This window comes from Vanacampus margaritifer, chromosome 2 (assembly GCF_051991255.1).
Source record: "Vanacampus margaritifer isolate UIUO_Vmar chromosome 2, RoL_Vmar_1.0, whole genome shotgun sequence".
NCBI classification, from domain to species: Eukaryota; Metazoa; Chordata; class Actinopteri; order Syngnathiformes; family Syngnathidae; genus Vanacampus; species Vanacampus margaritifer.
Genome location: NC_135433.1, coordinates 20,229,201 through 20,247,298, shown reverse-complemented (window position 1 = coordinate 20,247,298; position 18,098 = coordinate 20,229,201). Strand labels below are relative to the sequence as shown.

At 40.3% G+C, this 18,098-nt stretch overlaps 1 protein-coding gene across 3 annotated transcripts in view; it reads left to right on the top strand.

The window, feature by feature from the left end:
* The window catches only part of ttyh3a (tweety family member 3a), a 23,483-nt gene extending 5,385 nt beyond the window's left edge, over positions 1-18,098 (top strand). For 2 of the 3 annotated variants that reach the window (XM_077556146.1, XM_077556145.1), the window contains exons 3-16: positions 1,485-1,654; positions 3,684-3,795; positions 3,907-4,127; positions 5,706-5,801; positions 7,274-7,346; positions 7,459-7,534; positions 8,762-8,817; positions 9,263-9,355; positions 11,327-11,419; positions 11,881-12,017; positions 12,845-13,018; positions 13,913-13,988; positions 14,368-14,469; positions 16,717-18,098. In XM_077556146.1, coding sequence (XP_077412272.1) covers positions 1,485-1,654; positions 3,684-3,795; positions 3,907-4,127; positions 5,706-5,801; positions 7,274-7,346; positions 7,459-7,534; positions 8,762-8,817; positions 9,263-9,355; positions 11,327-11,419; positions 11,881-12,017; positions 12,845-13,018; positions 13,913-13,988; positions 14,368-14,448 — 1,458 coding nt within the window. In that variant the 3' untranslated portion in view covers positions 14,449-14,469; positions 16,717-18,098. The remainder of the gene's footprint in view (positions 1-1,484; positions 1,655-3,683; positions 3,796-3,906; positions 4,128-5,705; positions 5,802-7,273; positions 7,347-7,458; positions 7,535-8,761; positions 8,818-9,262; positions 9,356-11,326; positions 11,420-11,880; positions 12,018-12,844; positions 13,019-13,912; positions 13,989-14,367; positions 14,470-16,716) is intronic. The other variant, XM_077556147.1, reaches the window with a different exon arrangement.

Genomic DNA, 18,098 nt, shown 5'->3' with positions numbered 1-18,098 from the left:
CATTACAATTCCTTGCACATCTATAGATTGAAGCAAAAATCATTGTCAATCAAAAATGTTTTTTAATCAAAAATCAATTCTGAATCGCATCGCAGACCCAAAAGTCGGAATCGAATCGTAAGACATTCAAAGATTCCCACCCCTACTGAACATGGTTTAATATGGTGATATCGCCCATCTCTATTCACTAGACAAGTACTTGGAGAAGTTAGAGATCTCTCATGAATGTATTATTGGTAAATATTTTTAACTGAAATATGTCAGTCAATCAGCGAAGGACTTCCCCGAGTAGCAGACAAAACCAAAGGGTCACAGACCGTTCCTTTTCCTTCTCCACATTTTCCCTGATAAACATTTTTTGTACAATTTTGAGTAGAAAAAGAATGTTTAGATTTTCAACAATATGGACAATTAGGTACTTTTTAGGGAATAATATTTCGACAACATTCAGGCATTTAAAGAAGATATTTAGGAGCACTATCCTATTTTGTTTCTTAACATTTAGTCTTCCTTTGCCCATGACCATGCTTCCCGTCTATTTTTTTTTTTTTAAGTGTGATTCAGATCTTGATTCCAATTTGTTTGAAACAGGAAACCACTACGCACACATGCGTCATCTTCTTGTCTTTGTATTGACAATCATAAAGTAAGTAATCTCAGAGGCATACTAAAAAGAAGAGTACACTGAAAGCTTTTGTGTAGCTTCGCACTTTTGCCAGTTTCAAACGGGAAGTAGTGTTTGAAGTCACATTTTCCTGCGTTGGCACCTTTTGTCTTCATTGTCCAACTCCCGAGGCGTCATTTAAATTAAATCATTGCCAGTTTAGCATCCTAAATGTTGGGATAAGTAGTAATAGCTACATTTACTTTTGTTTCTGTTACATTTACTTAGGTTGTACTTGTGGTTTAGTTTTAATGCAACATATATTTTACATGTGCAGGACTTGATTATTTTTTTTAAATAAGGAACATAACTTTTATTCCATTACATTGACAAAGTCTCTGCCACCCCACACAACCGCTCGCTAATCTTTTTGGTGAACAAATTGTGCTGTTTCACAAGTGTAAAAGGAAGTTGAAAACCATTTCTTGTGGCTCAATCACCCTTCGTAAGATTCTATTATTTTTTGTTACAGTAGAATCATGTTGGGCTGTGTCTGTATTTGCATATTCTTGTGCCATATTTGTTTTTTTCTATTTTGACTTTCATTCTGACTGGAAAAAAAGAAAATTCCCAGTTACTTAGTTTGAGAGTAGTTTTTTTTATTTTTAATACCTATCCTTTCTTTAGTAATTATTTGGTAAAGGGAAACTCCAAAATTATTTTTAGTATGTGGCATGTGCCATTAACAGCACAACATTTTCGGACTTTGGGGCAATTCAAACAGGCTAAGTGGCGTCGTCTTCTCTCCCGATCTTTTAGCTAGTCCGTTATCCTCACATTGTCGATATCCATTAAAGCTCCATTACTCTCTTCACTTTAGTCCATCCTGTTACTGGGAGGTGTGGCGCTGGTCTGTCTGGCTCTGGACCTGCTGTTCCTGCTCTTCTACTCCATTTGGCTGTGCTGCCGGCGCAACAAAAACCCGGAGCAACCCTCGGCCGACTGCTGCTGCACCGTGTGGTGCGTCATCATCGCAACGCTTGTGTGCAGGTGAGCACAGGACGCCCTTTTGTCACGTCACACAAATCAGTGAAGCGTAACCTGTGTTGTTATATGACACGCACAATGGATTCCAATTATTTTTTTCTGCTGCATTTCATTTCATTTTGGCCAAATTGTGGGCCTGACCATCTGGACTTGTTATTGAGCATTTGTTTCCTGTTTTCCTCCATATGTTGATGGGCCGCTAGAGACTCATTGCAGTTGATTCGGAGCTGCAGGGCCCTGATGAGGACATCAACTGCATCACAATCATTCGGTCTCTGCGTCCGCTTGCTACCAAAGGCGTTTTTTTCTTCTTCTCATTAATAGTAAACAAGATGCACAGAGGAAGCATTTGTGCTTGCCTGTCAAAGCCGACAGTTAGGGACTATTTTAGAAACACAGCTTACCCCCAAATTAGAAAAGCTATGTATATTTTCCATACTTCCATCCCAGTTGTTTGTTTTTGCTTTGACATGTCTCTTGTCCAGCCTTTTCACACCGCAGAGCATGAGAGGAAGAGATTAGCGGCCCAGGAAGAGGGAAAAACACAGTGATGCACTGTCGGCTGAACACTACTAGACTATTCTGACTGCAGCATGAAACGGTGCTCATGTCATCACCCCTTTTGATTAGAAAACCCACTATGCTCTGGATGGGTGTCACTAAAATGTCGGAATTGGGATATAATTGCAAGCTCTTTAAACTGCTCCTCTGTGGTCAAGATTTTTTTTTCTTTTTGTCCACCTTCGATATGTTGATTCCTAAACATTTATTTTTGACTTGAAATATGGTAATAGAAGTACCCTTTTCTAAAGTCAAATTGTCACCGTCATTATAAATGCTTTTAAATTTTTAGCAGTGTTAACCACAATACCATTGCACTTGTACTCTTTGGGGTCACAGGTGAGCTGGATTCTATCCCTGGATGACTAAGAAATCTACACAACCATGAAGAAAAAAACATTTTTTTAACAAGCACATTTAAAATTTTTATTGGTATTTTGTGGCAGCGAGTGAAAAAATGACTTGGTCCATGATGCTATTCGGCTAACGATATTGGAGCATAAAACAATTAAACGCTCACCATCCCTTGTTGAGGCTACTTATTAGGGGTGGGAATATTTGAATGTCTCACGATTGGATTCCGATTTTTGGGTCTGCGATTCGATTAAAACCGATTTTTGATTCAAAATGATTTGAATGACAATGATTTTTGCTCCAATCTATAGATGTGCAAGGAATTGAAATGATCTACTCCAGTCTGACACGCTAATTCTAATTAGCGCTACTCGCGGCACTTTTATCACTGAAAAGAACGGCTCCACGCTGAAAAAAAAAAAAAAAAAAACTTTTATTGGAATAACTTGATCATGACTTTTTCCTTCTACTCTCTAATGTGGCCACAACTTAACAGTGTATTAGACTGTGTGGAACCACACTGCCCCTCATTGGCCAAACCGGGTACAACAAACAGCGCTCCAAATAAACAAAGGCAAGACAGTCTAAAATAATTTAAATAAAATTGATTTGGGGACATTTAAAATCGATTCTGAATCGTACTAAATGAGAATCGGGATTCTTATGAGAATGGGTTACTTTTTTGGCACACCCCTACTACTTATCATTAACTTAAGAGATTCTGCCCGCCTCTTTGACTCCAGCAAATCCACCCATAAACGAACATTCAAATACAGAAAATCGCATCCCAGTCCATCCTCCAGAGCTGCTTTTCTTCAACCCGAGGCCTCTCATTCCAAATACCATCTGATAACGCAGCCGGAGTGCCGCCTTTGTCAGGACTCGGGCCTTCAGGGCTCCCATCCATAAGGTGTCTTTTCTGCCATGTTGCCATGGTTGTGTGGGAGGTGTTTCAGGCGTCTGAACTGACAGGGTTAATGTGGAGTTCACACGCCACCTCTCACTGCCTCGCCACCTTCCTGGCTCGTCACCTCCGTTTGTCTTTTTAAGTTGAATCCCCACGCTGAGCCTTTCTCACCACCACATTTCTCCTCCCTTTTCTCATTCCCTTTGTCAGCACCGGCATTGCTGTGGGTTTCTATGGGAACGGCGAGACCTGCGACGGAGTGAACCGGGTGTCTTATTCCCTGCGCCACGCAAATCGCACAATCACTGGTGTGGAGAGTCTGGTGAGACGGAATATTAACAATATTCATCCATCGTTGTTTTCCCGCTTCTGCCACAAGACATGTTGTGCGAATATTCCCTCATTCCCTTGATTGTCCCCTGGTCGGCTGCAGGTTTCTGACAGCACGTCCTCACTGACCGGGGCGGTAGATAGCACTCTGAAGAAACTTAAGGATCAGGCCTCAACCATCGGTGGCTCCCTGCCCGTCATCCAAAAGCTACAGAATCAGCTGGGCGAGCTGGTCAGACAGATGGCGTCGATCCCCTTCTGGGAAAAACACGACGTCTCTCTGGAGGAGGTGGCTGTTAAGGTCGAGCTGTATGATTGGTACAGGTGAGCCCATCAGTAACAAAGGGGACCACACATTATGGAAAACAATACTCCAGTGTACACACTGTACAGTACACGTATGACGCAATAGACACTTGCAGCCAACGAGATTCAATAAACAAATCTGCATTTTCAAAGATTATTGAGAGGTCTGCATTACGGCATCCTTTATACTATTATTATACGGCATCATACTGTGGTGTGACTTTATGTAGTTAGAACAGGTATTTTCTCCCATTTCAACACCCAAAAAGTTGAGATTTACCATTAAATATCAGTCGGCAATGACAGGGTAGACTTTGTTTTTAACTCATTCACTGCCATTGACGGCAATAAACGTCCAAAATTCATTTGAAGTAAAACATATGTTTCCACTTGTGTTAACGAGTTTGAAAACTTAAGATTTTTTTAAATTGTATTAGAACAGATATAAAAATTGGGATTAATTGTGAGTTAACTAGGGAAGTCATATGATTAATTACGATTTACGATAAATAAATAAAAAATATTTTCTTTAAAAAAAAATTGGGGTAAATTAGGGGCATCAGGCGATTAAAATTTGACTTCACTTGTTAACTCACGATTAATCACAAATTTTACGTCTGTTCTAAAAAAAATTCTAGGTTTTCATTCTCTTGTTAACAAAATGGGGGGAAAAAAGTTCAACTAATAGAAATAGTTAAAATGAATTTGTGACGTCTATAGCCGTCAATGGCAGCGAATGAGTTAAATATTAAAAATTTAATACGCTCTTGGTAAACCTTCATTTAGCAACACGATTCTGTTAGTGAATTAACTGTATGCTGTTTAACAAATATTTGAAAAGTTTTTTTTTTTTTAAATATCATTTGGTATTTCACTGTGACACAGTGGACATGTGAAGCTTGACATCTGACTACACACGATTGCAGTTATAAAAACATAAGTGTAAAAAATATTGTGCAACTCTTCAGCCCCATTGGAGACTGACAAAATGCTGTCAGTAATAATACCTGAAAACACGAGAGTTTCTTAAACCAGCGGTTACCCTGTCGTGACAGGGTGGACAGCACAATCTTTTCTCAGGGCTTTGTTGAAGACTGATTGATTCTGATAAGGATATCTAAGGCACTCTATAGTGATATTAACCCATCTCTCAGTATGGCACAAGTTAATTTCCCAACACTGGAAAGGTCTCTCTTATATAGGATCTAATTAGCTTAACTTGTGTGAGTGTCAAGCTGTTATGGCGCTCGAGGTAATGAGCAGAGAAGTTTATCTCGGTCTCGTTCTCTCTTGCCTTTTCACCCCAACGGTCACTCGGCAAATCGTCATTCACATCTGTTCATCCCATTTTCTCGTTTGCGTAGGTATTATCTTTCCTTTGACACTGATGAAGGAAAGGGGCAACAATGGCAGATGAGTATCAAGCCAAATTAGAACGTTAGTTTACCTTATGGCCGTGTGTTCCATTTGTTAACAACATTGTTAGGGGGCGGGAAACAAAATTTGTGTGAGACGAACTGAAGGGTCAAGGGGCCTGTTTTTTCTGGTTGTTGACAAACCGTATTAGCATGCCCTTTATTTGTTTTGTCCTTACAGGTGGCTGGGCTATCTCGGTCTGCTGCTGTTTGACGTCCTCATTTGTCTGCTGGTGCTGTTCGGCCTCATTCGCAACTCCAAGGGGACGCTCATCGGGTGAGTCGAGTCGCAAGCTGAAGTGCACAAGAGACACAACGAGTATGTCACTGCAAGTGATTTGTAGCCACTGGCACAGAAAGACTTGTAACGACGCTACATAAAAGTAGCCGACTCACCATGTCAATTTAGCAAAGACCAGATGATTTAATGCTCTATAAACTTGATGCCGCCTTCCTTCCTTGATGTTACCAGCTGGTAAACCGAGTTACTTTGTGGCGCACATACTCCACTGCCACTTTTGATATTTTGAACAGCTGTGTAATTATGAACTCACTGATTTATTGAAACATTGAAGGTACTTATTGCTCTGTCCATTTCACTCATTGGCCACAATATTAGGTATAAATACACCGCACAAATTCTGTCCTCTCACAAAGATAAAAATGCTTTGTTTTGGCTGACACTGACAAAGTGCTATTAACTCTTTGACTGACAGACGTTTTCAGAAAAGGGATGCCGTGGGTGCCAGCCGATTTTAAGCATTTTGACTGATCTTTCAAGGTCCATAGAAAATTATGTGTTTGGACTATGGAAACACACATACTACCAAATGAAAGATTGGACTCTCATCTTTCATCAGTTTTCAAAAGTTTGTTTGTACCTTATTCCGTTTTTCAGTAATCAACAATAGAAAATGGTTAGTTTCACCTCTGTTTTGAAACAAACGTCTTTTAACGTCTTTGGCACTCCTCCATAGGATTTTACTAAACGTTATTTAACGTTTTTGGCAGTCAATTAATAAACATATTTAGTTTTGTGGTTCTTGTTTGCAGTATTTTTGATTTGCACATGATTAAACTGTTAAGATGTTTCCGATATAATGCAGTCAATCTACACCACTGCACACTACTCGGGGTGCACCGATCGATCGGCCCCGATTTCCTTAGTTTTGGGGATCGGCCAATCCCTTAAATATAAACCGATCTTTTCCACCAATCTCATCTCCCTCCACAGAGGTCTGAAAAAGCCAGCCACTGTCCTCTTCTGCTGAGATGACTAATAAGCTTTTCATTTTTATTTCAGAGAAATACTTAGTTTGCAGTTAAAACAATCAGTTTGTATTATTTCACAGATATTGTTCAATGTTTTCTAATAAAATAAGATTGGACTCTGAAGGAGTATGCTGCTTGTTATGAAAAAAATCCAGATCGGGAAAAATCGGGATTGGCAGGTCAGACTTTTAAAGAGATCGGGGATCGGCCAGAAAATTGTGATCGGTGCACCCCTACAAACTACAGCTATAATAATGACCATGATTCGATTCATTCTAATGCATTCAGTCAAATGCAGATCAAAAAGTACTTGGGTTGTCTGTTTTGCATTTTTTTTTCTTCAAATTTTCCACGAAATAATACATGAATCTTACTTGCAACATTTATACAGAGTTGTATAGGAATAAATATTTTATACAATCAGTTTGTTACATGATCAAGTATAATTAATGCTTTGGTTGACCTTGCACTCCGTAGGGTCTGCTTGTTTGCTCTTGTGGCTGTGGTGGTCAGCTGGGGCTCACTGGGTCTGGAGGTGGCCGCCTCTGTGGTAAGCGTCCGCCTATGAAGTCAATATCACATGGTGTCGTCGTGTTTTCTACTGGTCTGACAATCCCCTAACACACACACACACACACACACACATTCTATCTCTCCCTTAGGCCACCAGCGACTTCTGCGTTGCTCCTAACATATACTTCATCCAAATGATCGACAAGTATGGAGACACCACTAAAGGTATTAGTCACTCACTGGTTCCCTCTCCCGGATTTTAAATGGGGACGCTCACGTGAGTGTGGAGCCAAGTCTCGGCCCCCTACGCCGCTCTCAATGCTGTGATTATTGTGCAGCAGTGAGACGGCATTGTTCTAACGAGCAGGCCTTGTTCGCCGTGTATAAAAAGCCTCTAAAAGTGTCTGCCTGCAGTGTCACAGGGCAATGGGCTGCCGTTTTAGGCTGAATGGAAGCTTTTATACTACAGCTCGTTTTAGTAATTGCCTAAATGATGGCATGGTTGTAAAAAAAAAAAAGGTGATTTTTATAGAGTGTGAATGAGGCAAGTAAGATGAATGGTGTTGCGGAAGGGATTGTCATAGTTGATTACCATGAGAACAACACTAGGGAAAAAATTCATGTATTTTTCTCTTTGGCCTTCGACGGCTACACTTGACTGACAAACGGTAATCTTTTTCTCTGCCGTGACTTTGACTGACTTATTGTGCGTTATTTTTGATGGCTTTATTACATAGAGCTAAGGATCACTCCTATCTCTTCTTCTTTAATCCCACTGTGCAGTCGTGCCAGTCAGTCCTTATGAGTGATAGCTCAGTGTCTTTGCAACTGTAGGTGGTTGCGTTCTAAAACAAGCCTCCAAGACGAAACAAGCTCTTCTAACGATAGCGTGTGTTTGACTATCTTGGTTTGGTGGGACATCAAATTTAACTCATTGACTGCCATTGATGGCTATAGACGTCAACAATTAATTTGAACTCTTTCTATTAGTTTTTTCATTTTTGTTAACAAGAGTATGAAAACCTAGAATTGTTTTATGTTACATTTAGAATAGATATACAATTTGTGAATAATCGTGCGTTAACTATTTAAGTCATGCGATTAATTACGATTACAAATTCTAATCGCCTGACGTATTTTCTTTTCTTTTCTTTTTTTTTTTTAAAGAAGAAGAAAAGATTTAAAATTAGGGCCGTCGGGTGATTAAAATTAATTGTAATTAATCGCGTGACTTCACTCGTTAATTCACAATTAAAAACAACAAAAGATTATTAGAAATTAGGTGTCAGTGGCAGTGAATGAGTTAAGGAGCCACAGTGTAAGATGCGCATGAAACCATACAGTGACCTCAATTGTTATACCGACGGAAGAATCTGAAGCACTATCACATACTTGTGGCCTGAATCAGTTTTAAGTATGCTGATCTGTTTCATCTGTCTGTTTTATCCACAGGAGCCCTCAAGTACTTCCTTAATTGCAGTTTGGAGCAAACAAACCCCTTCCAGCAGGTTTGTTGTTTCTCACAAGTAAACGTTGCTTTTAAGCTTCTCACTATCTTGTACCATGTTTTTTGCTGACGTTATTCAAAAACACATTTTTCTGCACAAAGTGGGAATTTGGTGCAAAGGGGCACATTGAGTCACTCCCAGTGCCTCAGACATGATGCATGAGTACAATAATCCTGCCCAGCAGCATTTCCTGAGACTTGCTTCACTGGGTTTGTGTTGGAAGCCAAAGATGAATCGACTAAAATTGGACGTCCGTTCTGCCACAAATCTAGCTTGACTGCATGAATAAATGAAAGCCTTTTGAGTGCTTGTAAGCATCTATTGTTAACAAAGAAAAAAATGCTATATTGCCTATAGTGTGTTTCGGCATGCTTTCACATGACTATAAATTGGAGGCAGCACATAAGCGTAAAAGTATAAATATGAAACTAATGTTCTCTTTCAGAAGCTTTCCGGGAGCCACAAAGCGCTTGTTGGGATGCAGGACAACGTGCTGAAGCTTCTGCAGCGGACCAGCAGTGATTCCATCCAACGTCGGGTACGTCTCAGTCGTACTCCTGGCTGTACAGCAGTGGCTCATTGTTGTCAGTTGTGATGACGGGCGGTGGAGTGCAGTGCACTTGCTGACTGCCCTGCCCACCTGGGGGCCTCGCATTATGTCCATTTAGCTACATTAGCCATTCGATCAATACAACGCCATGTTATTGTCCCGTCTGTGTGTTGACGGGCACAAAGTGGAGCTCATTTCACTCTGCATTCCCACATATGGAAATGTGCTGAGCTTGTAGAGGCATTTGTGAGGCAAACGGACATAATTTATACTAGAACAGTGGCGAGGACAGTGAGATGTGTAAATAAAATAGAAGTAGAGTGGTGCTTTGAGATACGAGTGCTTTATTTTGCCAGAGGCTCAACTCATTTAAGTAGTGGCATTTTTTTCAGATAGAATTACTAAATATTCATCAAAAAAAGAGCCTTCAAGCTGTTACTTGCGACTCTTAGTTGAACTTAATTGTTAAAAAAAAAAAACTGAAACAAAGAATTACACAATGTGTATCGAAAACAACCACAGATTTTGTCTTTTAGTCTATCTTACTGTTGATGCTAGCACATAACAGGAAACAACCAAGGACATTAGCATTATGTGATACCCTTAAAAACAAGAGATATTTGAAGCAAGACATGTACACAGACAAAAGGAACCAGTATGCAGTCATGTATTATTTATCTTCTGCGAAGAATGTCTAATATTAACTCATTTACTGCCATTGACGGTTATAAACGTCAAAAAATCATTAACTATTTCTATTAGTTTAAAAAATGTTGTACTTTTGTTAACAAGAGTATGAAAACAGATTTTTTTTACTGTACAGAAAACCTAGAATTTGTTTTATTGTATATTTAGAACAGATATAAAATGTGTGATTAATCGTGAGTTAACTAGTGAAGTCATGCAATTAATTACGATTTAAAAAAAATTATCGCCCGACGCCCCTAATTTTTAACAATCATCTAGTCAGGCGATTAAAATTTTGAATCGCATGACTTCACTAGTTAACTCACGATTAATCACAAATTTTGTATCTGTTCTAAATATACAATAAAACAAATTTCATACTCTTGTTAACAAAAGTGGGGAAAAAATGTTAAACTAATAGAAATGGTTCAAATTAATTTTTGACGTTTATAGCCGTCCATGTACTGTATATCGTCCGCCTTTATCTGTTGCCCGGTGATAGGCTGGCAACCAGTTCAATTTGTACCCCGCCCACTACCCATAAACAGCTGGATTAGGCTCCAATACTCCCGAGCCCCTCATGATGATGGGTGGTTGTCTCATACTGCCCCCAGGTGGCCAAAGTTTACATACCTGAATGAGCAGCACAGTGAGCCTTGAATGGAATTTGAAAAAGTGACAAATCATTTTTTATTCTATTTAATTATGTCATTACTTTGTTATTAGAAAGTATATTATAGGTGTGATCAAGGAATAAATTAAACATTTACCACTGTATAAAATAACACAAAATGGTTAACTCTTTGACTGCCAAAAACGTTAAATAACGTTTAGTAAAATCCTATGGAGGAGTGCCAAAGACGTTAAAAGACGTTTGTTTCAAAACAGAGGTGAAACAAATTTTTTTTTTAATTTTCTATTGTTGATTACTGAAAAATGGAATAAGGTAGAAACAAACTTTTTTTTCTGATGAAAGATGAGAGTCCAATCTTTCATTTGGTAGTATGTGTGTTTCCATAGTCCAAACACAACATTTTCTGTGGACCTTGAAAGATCAGTCAAAATGCTTAAATCGGCTGGCACTGGGGACAACCCGTTTTTGAAAACGTCTGGCAGTCAAAGAGTTAAAGGTGATTTAAAAAAAAAAATGAAACTATCTCAAACTGCATGACATTCTGCTGGATGTAGGCAGAGCATTCGGTATGTTGTGAGTCACATTTAAGCCCATTGCTGCATATTTAGAGTTTCCCCGCCTTCCTTATTCATTTCCAGAAAGATTTGGAGCAGATCCAAGGGGTACTGAACACCACAGAAGTCAACCTTCATCAGCTCACTGCTTTGGTGGACTGCCGCAGCCTGCATTTGGTGAGTGAGTGAGTGAGTGAGGGAGGCGCAAAACGGAGACTTGCAGACATGCGTGGGTGGTTGCTTGCTTGTGGATGGCGGCCCAGCCGGCGCTAACTTGTGACATCAGTGGAGGGCAGCTAAAGTCACATCGAGCCACCTTTCTTCCATGCTTGCACAGCTGATCACGATTGTCCTTGTGCCAATAAGTCTCTTTGCACTGGACTTACAATCCAACTGAAAGCAGCCCGATGATGAGTCGCACACGTACAGTCAGACATTCCACGCTCCTGCCACATTAGCAAGCCATCCATAAACGCACTGCTTCCCGTGTGTGCGTGCGCGCCAACTGTGAGCTCAGTGCTTTGACCTAGTTTAAATGCAACGTCTGAAAGCAAACGGCAGCAATCCGTATTATTAGCTGATTTTTGTTGTTGTCTTGATTGCGTTCTGGTGAAACGGCTGTGGCTCAATCTCCGCAGGACTACGTGCTGGGTTTGACGGGATTGTGCTACGACGGACTGGAGGGCGTCATCTACCTGCTGCTCTTCTCCTTCGTGACGGCGCTCATGTTCAGCTCCATCCTTTGCAGCCTGCCTCACACCTGGCGCAAGACGCGGTAAAACTCCTCCCAACAACACCTCTAAAACGGCGTTTGTCAAAATAACATAAAAGCTTTTGAGCGGAGGTTTTATGGCTGCACGCTCCTGTGTACACTTAGGGATGATTTATGAGGACGGGCCCATCAATTAAACATGGCTTCACAACATTTATTCCAAGGTCTTGGTTTGGCGTGGCCACAGGGAAGCACTCAGATACATAAACGAAGAGAACCATGAATATTTTTGTGTACAATTTACCCTTCAAGCATCCAATATATGCCAGCTGCATCCTCAAGAAGTCGACTCCCCCCTACTCTGAAATTGTGAAGACTCTGCCTAAATCTGTCGCCGCCACTGCCAGAGTTGATGTCATCTTCCACAGCAGGAAGGTGGAAAGACTCTGACGTCTCTGTCCTAGCAGTCGCGTTTCACCGGAAAGCGTTCTCACAAGCACAGCTGTCGGCCATGTAATTAACAGACCCCTTCCGAGCAATGGAGGGTCCATCTGTGTGATCGCAGCTGGAGCTTCCTGTTTGAGCACAGGCAGCCTGTTCTCCCCAGTAGTCCCTGTTAAGGTAGTAGAAAATTGGTCTTCTATATTGGAGCTTTTTAATTAAGCTTTAGTTTTTTGTCTTCAATACAGTCTTGTGCTTCTCCCACTTGTACATTCTAATTGTTTGTGTTGTAATCTAGTAAGTGCAAATCATATGCTGTTAAACTTTTAACACCAAACACAACAAATGTGAGCACGTGGCACCTCTCTGGTTTCCTTTGTCATTTTTTTTAAATGGGGCAGCGGCTCCCTCTGGTGGTGACTCACATTGTCGGTGGCGTGTCTTGGCAGGGCCTACGAGGACAGCGAGTGCGACTCACTGGGCCGGGGCGGGAGGCAGAACCAAGACAACCTGTACCGCGTTCACATGCCCAGCCTGTACAGCTGTGGCAGCAGCTACGGCAGCGAGACGTCCATCCCCGCCGCCGCGCATACCGTCAGCAACGCGCCTGTGACAGAATACATGTATGTGGTGCTTTGGGTTGAAAGCATGGGTGTCAATTTTTTTTTCTTGTATGCCAAGAAATCAAAATAGATTTAAAAAATTTACTTAACAATTAACACATACACACACGTAATAGGGAAACAAACCAAAATATAGATAAGGGGCACCAGGTGGCGGAGTGGTACCGTCACTTGCCTACGATGCAGGTTGGCGAGGGTTCACTTACCGCCTGGGACACCATCTTTCTATGTGTGCAAAATGTTATATATATATTTAACATTTTGCACTCACACACACACACACACATATATATATACACTATATTACTACTGCCTGAAGCTAGCTGGGATAGGCTCCAGCTCCCCCCGCGACCCTTGTGAGGAAAAGCGGTTAAGAAAATGGTAGTTGAAGTTGTAATGTCACCATTCGCCACTAGATGGCAGACATGTCTAGTTGCACTGACACAGCGTCTTGTACATGTGAGTAGACCGATTTGGAATGATATGCTGGACAAACAGTACCTCAATCATCAATGTTTAAGTGAGTTTATATTTTTAATGCACAAAATAAGTTCTTGCATTTCATGTTGTTTTACTGTTAAGCATTTGAGCCGCCCATGGTCCTATGTGGCCCCCGGCGAGCGTTGTGGAAAAATTGTGGGTCCCTCCAGCATTTAGTTGTTTTGATTGCGAACGTTTCTCATTTTGGTCGTTTGAATATCCCTTGTTCAAAGCAAATGCACATGAGTGAAAATAATACATGCAGCTGTTGCTGTGAAAGCCAATACTCTGAGTGACGGGGTCAGTGGGCGGGATCTTAACACTAATCTCTGCGTAAAAATGCTGAAAATGAATCTTTGGCTGTAGATTACACAACAGTGCATCCTTCCTCACTTTTGACTTTTCCTCCCACAGGGCTCAGAACGCCAACTTCCCCAACTCCCGTGCTGAAAATACACCCTTGATCGGACGAGAGTCTCCTCCACCCACGGTGAGTTCGAACCGGCAAATAGACTCTTGATACCGATGCACCTTTAGCCACGTTTCCACTAAGTGCTCCGGTTCAAGGCAGATAGGTCTTTTATTTTGCTACCTTTTACATATTTGTAGGAGAAATACTGACCTAAGCAATATTGTTTGGTCTTTATGTGGCTTTTTAGTACCTCAACCTAAAAGAAGCGTCAGTCATTCTGAATTATTTCAAGCAGCTGTGAGGTGATCCGCCTTCTAACAGCACATCCAATCTAAAACCTCTAAAAGTCCTCACTCCCCTCCCCTCGATGTCTCTGTGTCTGGTCTGGACACCGCTTCACATTTTTTCTCTACACTCTTGTCATCTTTTCTCCCACCACCCTCGTCAATCCGTCCAGTTGTATTTGACTCCCGCCCACACTAACAGTGGCCACAGCTGGCAGCTAAAGCCTTCGGACAGCTCCAGATCGTTTTGGTAACCTCGTCTGCTATGCGAACAGGTACACAATATGCCAACCCCCAACCCTACCCCACATGGACAACCCTGCCCTGACCCCCGAACCCAACTCCACTCCAGTGTCCCACCTGATGTTTGTTGCCTGTGGCCCCTGACCCCCAGGCTGCATGTTTTCCCTCCCCAATGTGAGGAATGTCTCTGTGGATTATCTCTTTATCCACATTCTAGATGTCGTCAATAAAGTTACTTCAAAATTTCGGCAGAGAAGGAAAGTCACAAAATGGAGTCAATAGAATCCATACTGAGGTTATGCAGTAGGAGATGACCGCACTCTTAATTTCTTCTGAACCGTTAAAACTAGTGTTGTACCGATATCGGTTTTGGGAGAGGCGCTGATACTGCATCAAAACAGTACCCGATACCATTATTTCCAACACTAATATACAACTTTGGATGCAGCATCTTGTGTCTTCACTGAATGCTCTGAACCATGGGGCAGCTTTTACATGTTGGCAAAAAAAAACAACTAGGTATCGGCATCGGCCGATACTGCAAAACTGGATATCGGAATCGGTATTGGAGGCCAAAAAACACTAGTTAAAACCTGACTTGAAATATGTTTGTTTGTTTTTTTTCCTGTTTTTTTTTTTTTTTACTCCTTATGTATATCGGGTGCATCTCTATCTTAGACCATCCGTGAAAAGTGAATTCACCTCAGTTGTTCAATTTATATAGTGAAGCCCATTTTATAGCTAAAAATCTAAATGAACTGAATCTACATGCATCTGAATTTCCCTTTTTGAATTGAGCGACAAAAAAAAAAAGTCTTGAGATTGAGATGCATCTTTAGGTAAATTGGGGTATCTCTGAATTTAGGCGTTAAAGAATGTTTGCATCCTAATTGTTCAGGAATGACACATCCTGTACCAAGATTTACATGAAAATATAATCTTTAACTCATTCACTGCCATAAACGGCTATTAACGTCAAAAATTCATTTTTACTATTTCAATTAGTTTAACATTTTTTCCACTTTTGTTAACAAGAGTATGAAAACCTATTCAAATTTTTATTGTACCTTTAGAACAGATATAAAATTTATGATTAATCGTGAGTTAACGAAGTCATACGATTAATTACAATTTTAAAAAATGTAATCACCTGACGTGATTAAAGAAAAGAAGAGATTTTTTAAAAATTAGGAATGTCAGGTGATTAATTTTTTTTATTGTAATTAACACGATTCTTTTTATAATTCATTGAAGAAAAAAACATGAATGACATTTTAGATGGCTTTATTAACTTATTCACTGCCATAAAGTCATTAAAAAATATTATTAAAAATTAGGGGCAAGAAGCGATACATTTTTTTAAATTGAAATTAATCGCATGACTTCACTAGTTAACTCACGATTAATCACAAATGTTATATCTGTTCTAAATGAACAATAAAAAAAATCTAGGTTTCACACTCTTGTTAACAAGAATGGAAAAAAATGTTAAACTAATAGAAATAGTTCAAATAAATATTTGACGTCTATAGCCGTCAATGGCAGTGAATGAGTTAAAGGAGACATACTGTGATTTTTTTTTTCCTGTGTTTAAAACAAGATGAACGCGTTTGTTTAATATCACAATTGATGGACCATACCGAGACCAGAGATGCAAGCAAGCCATATTATGTCTCCTTAAAATGAATGTACTGTACGCACTTCCTTTTCCTAAATTGTGCCGCTTCTGTGTTTGGATCTGTAACTTCCTGCAGTGTTTCCCAACCTTTATTGAGCCAGGCCTCCATTTTCTGTACATATAAAAACTCCACCCAACTAAAATGTCACCAAAAAGTGAATGCTGAAATAATGACAATCTCCTCTCACTTTACTCCCAAATCAATTTAAACCATGTGAAATCTGTGTCTAATCTACTAGCAGAAATCCATAACGCCTTTTTTTTTGGTAGGAATGGTAACACAAGTTTATTGTAACGTAGTGGTGTAAATGAATGAACTTGTTTAAATGAAGAAATAACATGATTTGAAATTGGATCATTTCCTGACGATCTGTCACCTTGGTTGGGAATCACTGGCCGACTGCACTCCCGGGTGTTTAGCTTGAAAAGTGAGCAGTTTGCAGCCATGATGGGCGGTGCATGTGCAACCTCCGTGTCCCCACCCTAACCCCACGATCGAATAACTTCTACTCATTTTAAAGAGCTGTGATACTTGGGAACATCTTTCAGATTACTGTTCTGTTCGATTGGTGATGTTTTTCTATCTGCTTCTCCTGAACAGTACACCTCCAGCATGCGGGCGAAGTACCTTGCCAACAGGCCACCAGAGCCCAACACCCCTGCGTCGAATTAGCCAGAAGCGAAACCAAATGGCCACCGCATCTTTAAAGTCATTCCACCTTTTTTTTGTTCCTTTCCTTTAGTTGCTTCCTGCAGGAAGATTTTGGGATCACTCAGTCTCTCACTTAGCGCTCACCTGTTATTCCAAGTTCTTGCAAAATAAGGAATCATTTTACTGGACGTGATGAAGACTGGACATGTGTAAACAATCCCACATTGAAACTGTGGAAACCTAACAGAAGAAGGTTTTTTTCTTTTCTTTTCTTCTTCCTACCTGAAGTGAACACCTTAGACTAAGCACTGCCTCAGTTTCATACTTGACCCCAGGCGATGTTGACAGACTACATTATCTATAGTGTCTTTGCTACTTTTGTCTTAACTGGCGTTTGGGACCAGTTGTCATGCACAACTGCATGTCTTGCGAGCTTACAGCAGCGCATTTGATATTGTTGGAAATAGTCCTACGGCACTCGTGAGCTGCCAAGCTGTGAATTTGGAGGATTCCATGATCTGGCAAAACGGCGTCTGGAAAAGCTGCTGCCAGTCAAAGAAGGGAGAAAATTATTAAATACTTGAGACGTTAACGTACTACTGGTAAACTTTTCACTCCGGACTTTGGATTCTCAGCTGTCACACAAAACACCACTGTGACTTCTCCAAATCTGCCCGGCAACAGCTAAGGCAGCTATCATCACAATGCAGCCGTTAACAGTTGATGTGAAATAAAATATGCTTTTTTTTTCTTCTTTTTTTTTTGTACACCTTCCAACATTTTTGCGTTGGCAATGCAGCGTCTCTCAAATGTGTTTTAGCATTTCTAACAATTAGATACAGGTGATGAGTTTACGCCCATTGTTCAGCGTTTTTTGTTTGCAGGAGAACTTCCAGGCGGGTGCCAATCAAACTTTTTAAATGTCTTAAATGAGCTTGATTTTTTTTTTTTTTCTTCCCACCCATCATGTTTTATGCTATGTACACTGTTTTCCTTTGGCTGTCATGTTCTTAACGCTTTGAGTGTCCTTGTTGGATGATGAACATTTATTGTAAAAGGAAAAACATACAATGCTTTTAAAAATTGCTTACTTTTACATTTTCTCTTTGATTTCTTTTTTATTTTTAGAATGTGAAGCCAACGCGTAGTGCTGCTTCATTCATGTGAATATGGTAGCTATTTTCATTTTTAATCAGGTTCATCCTCTCAAATTGTTTTATATAAAATCTTCAACATGTACATGGGAGAAAATAGACAAGAACTGTGTGGTTCTATTGAGTTTGCCGTGTTAAAAAAAAAGAAAAAATAATTAAACCAACTTTTAAACTGTT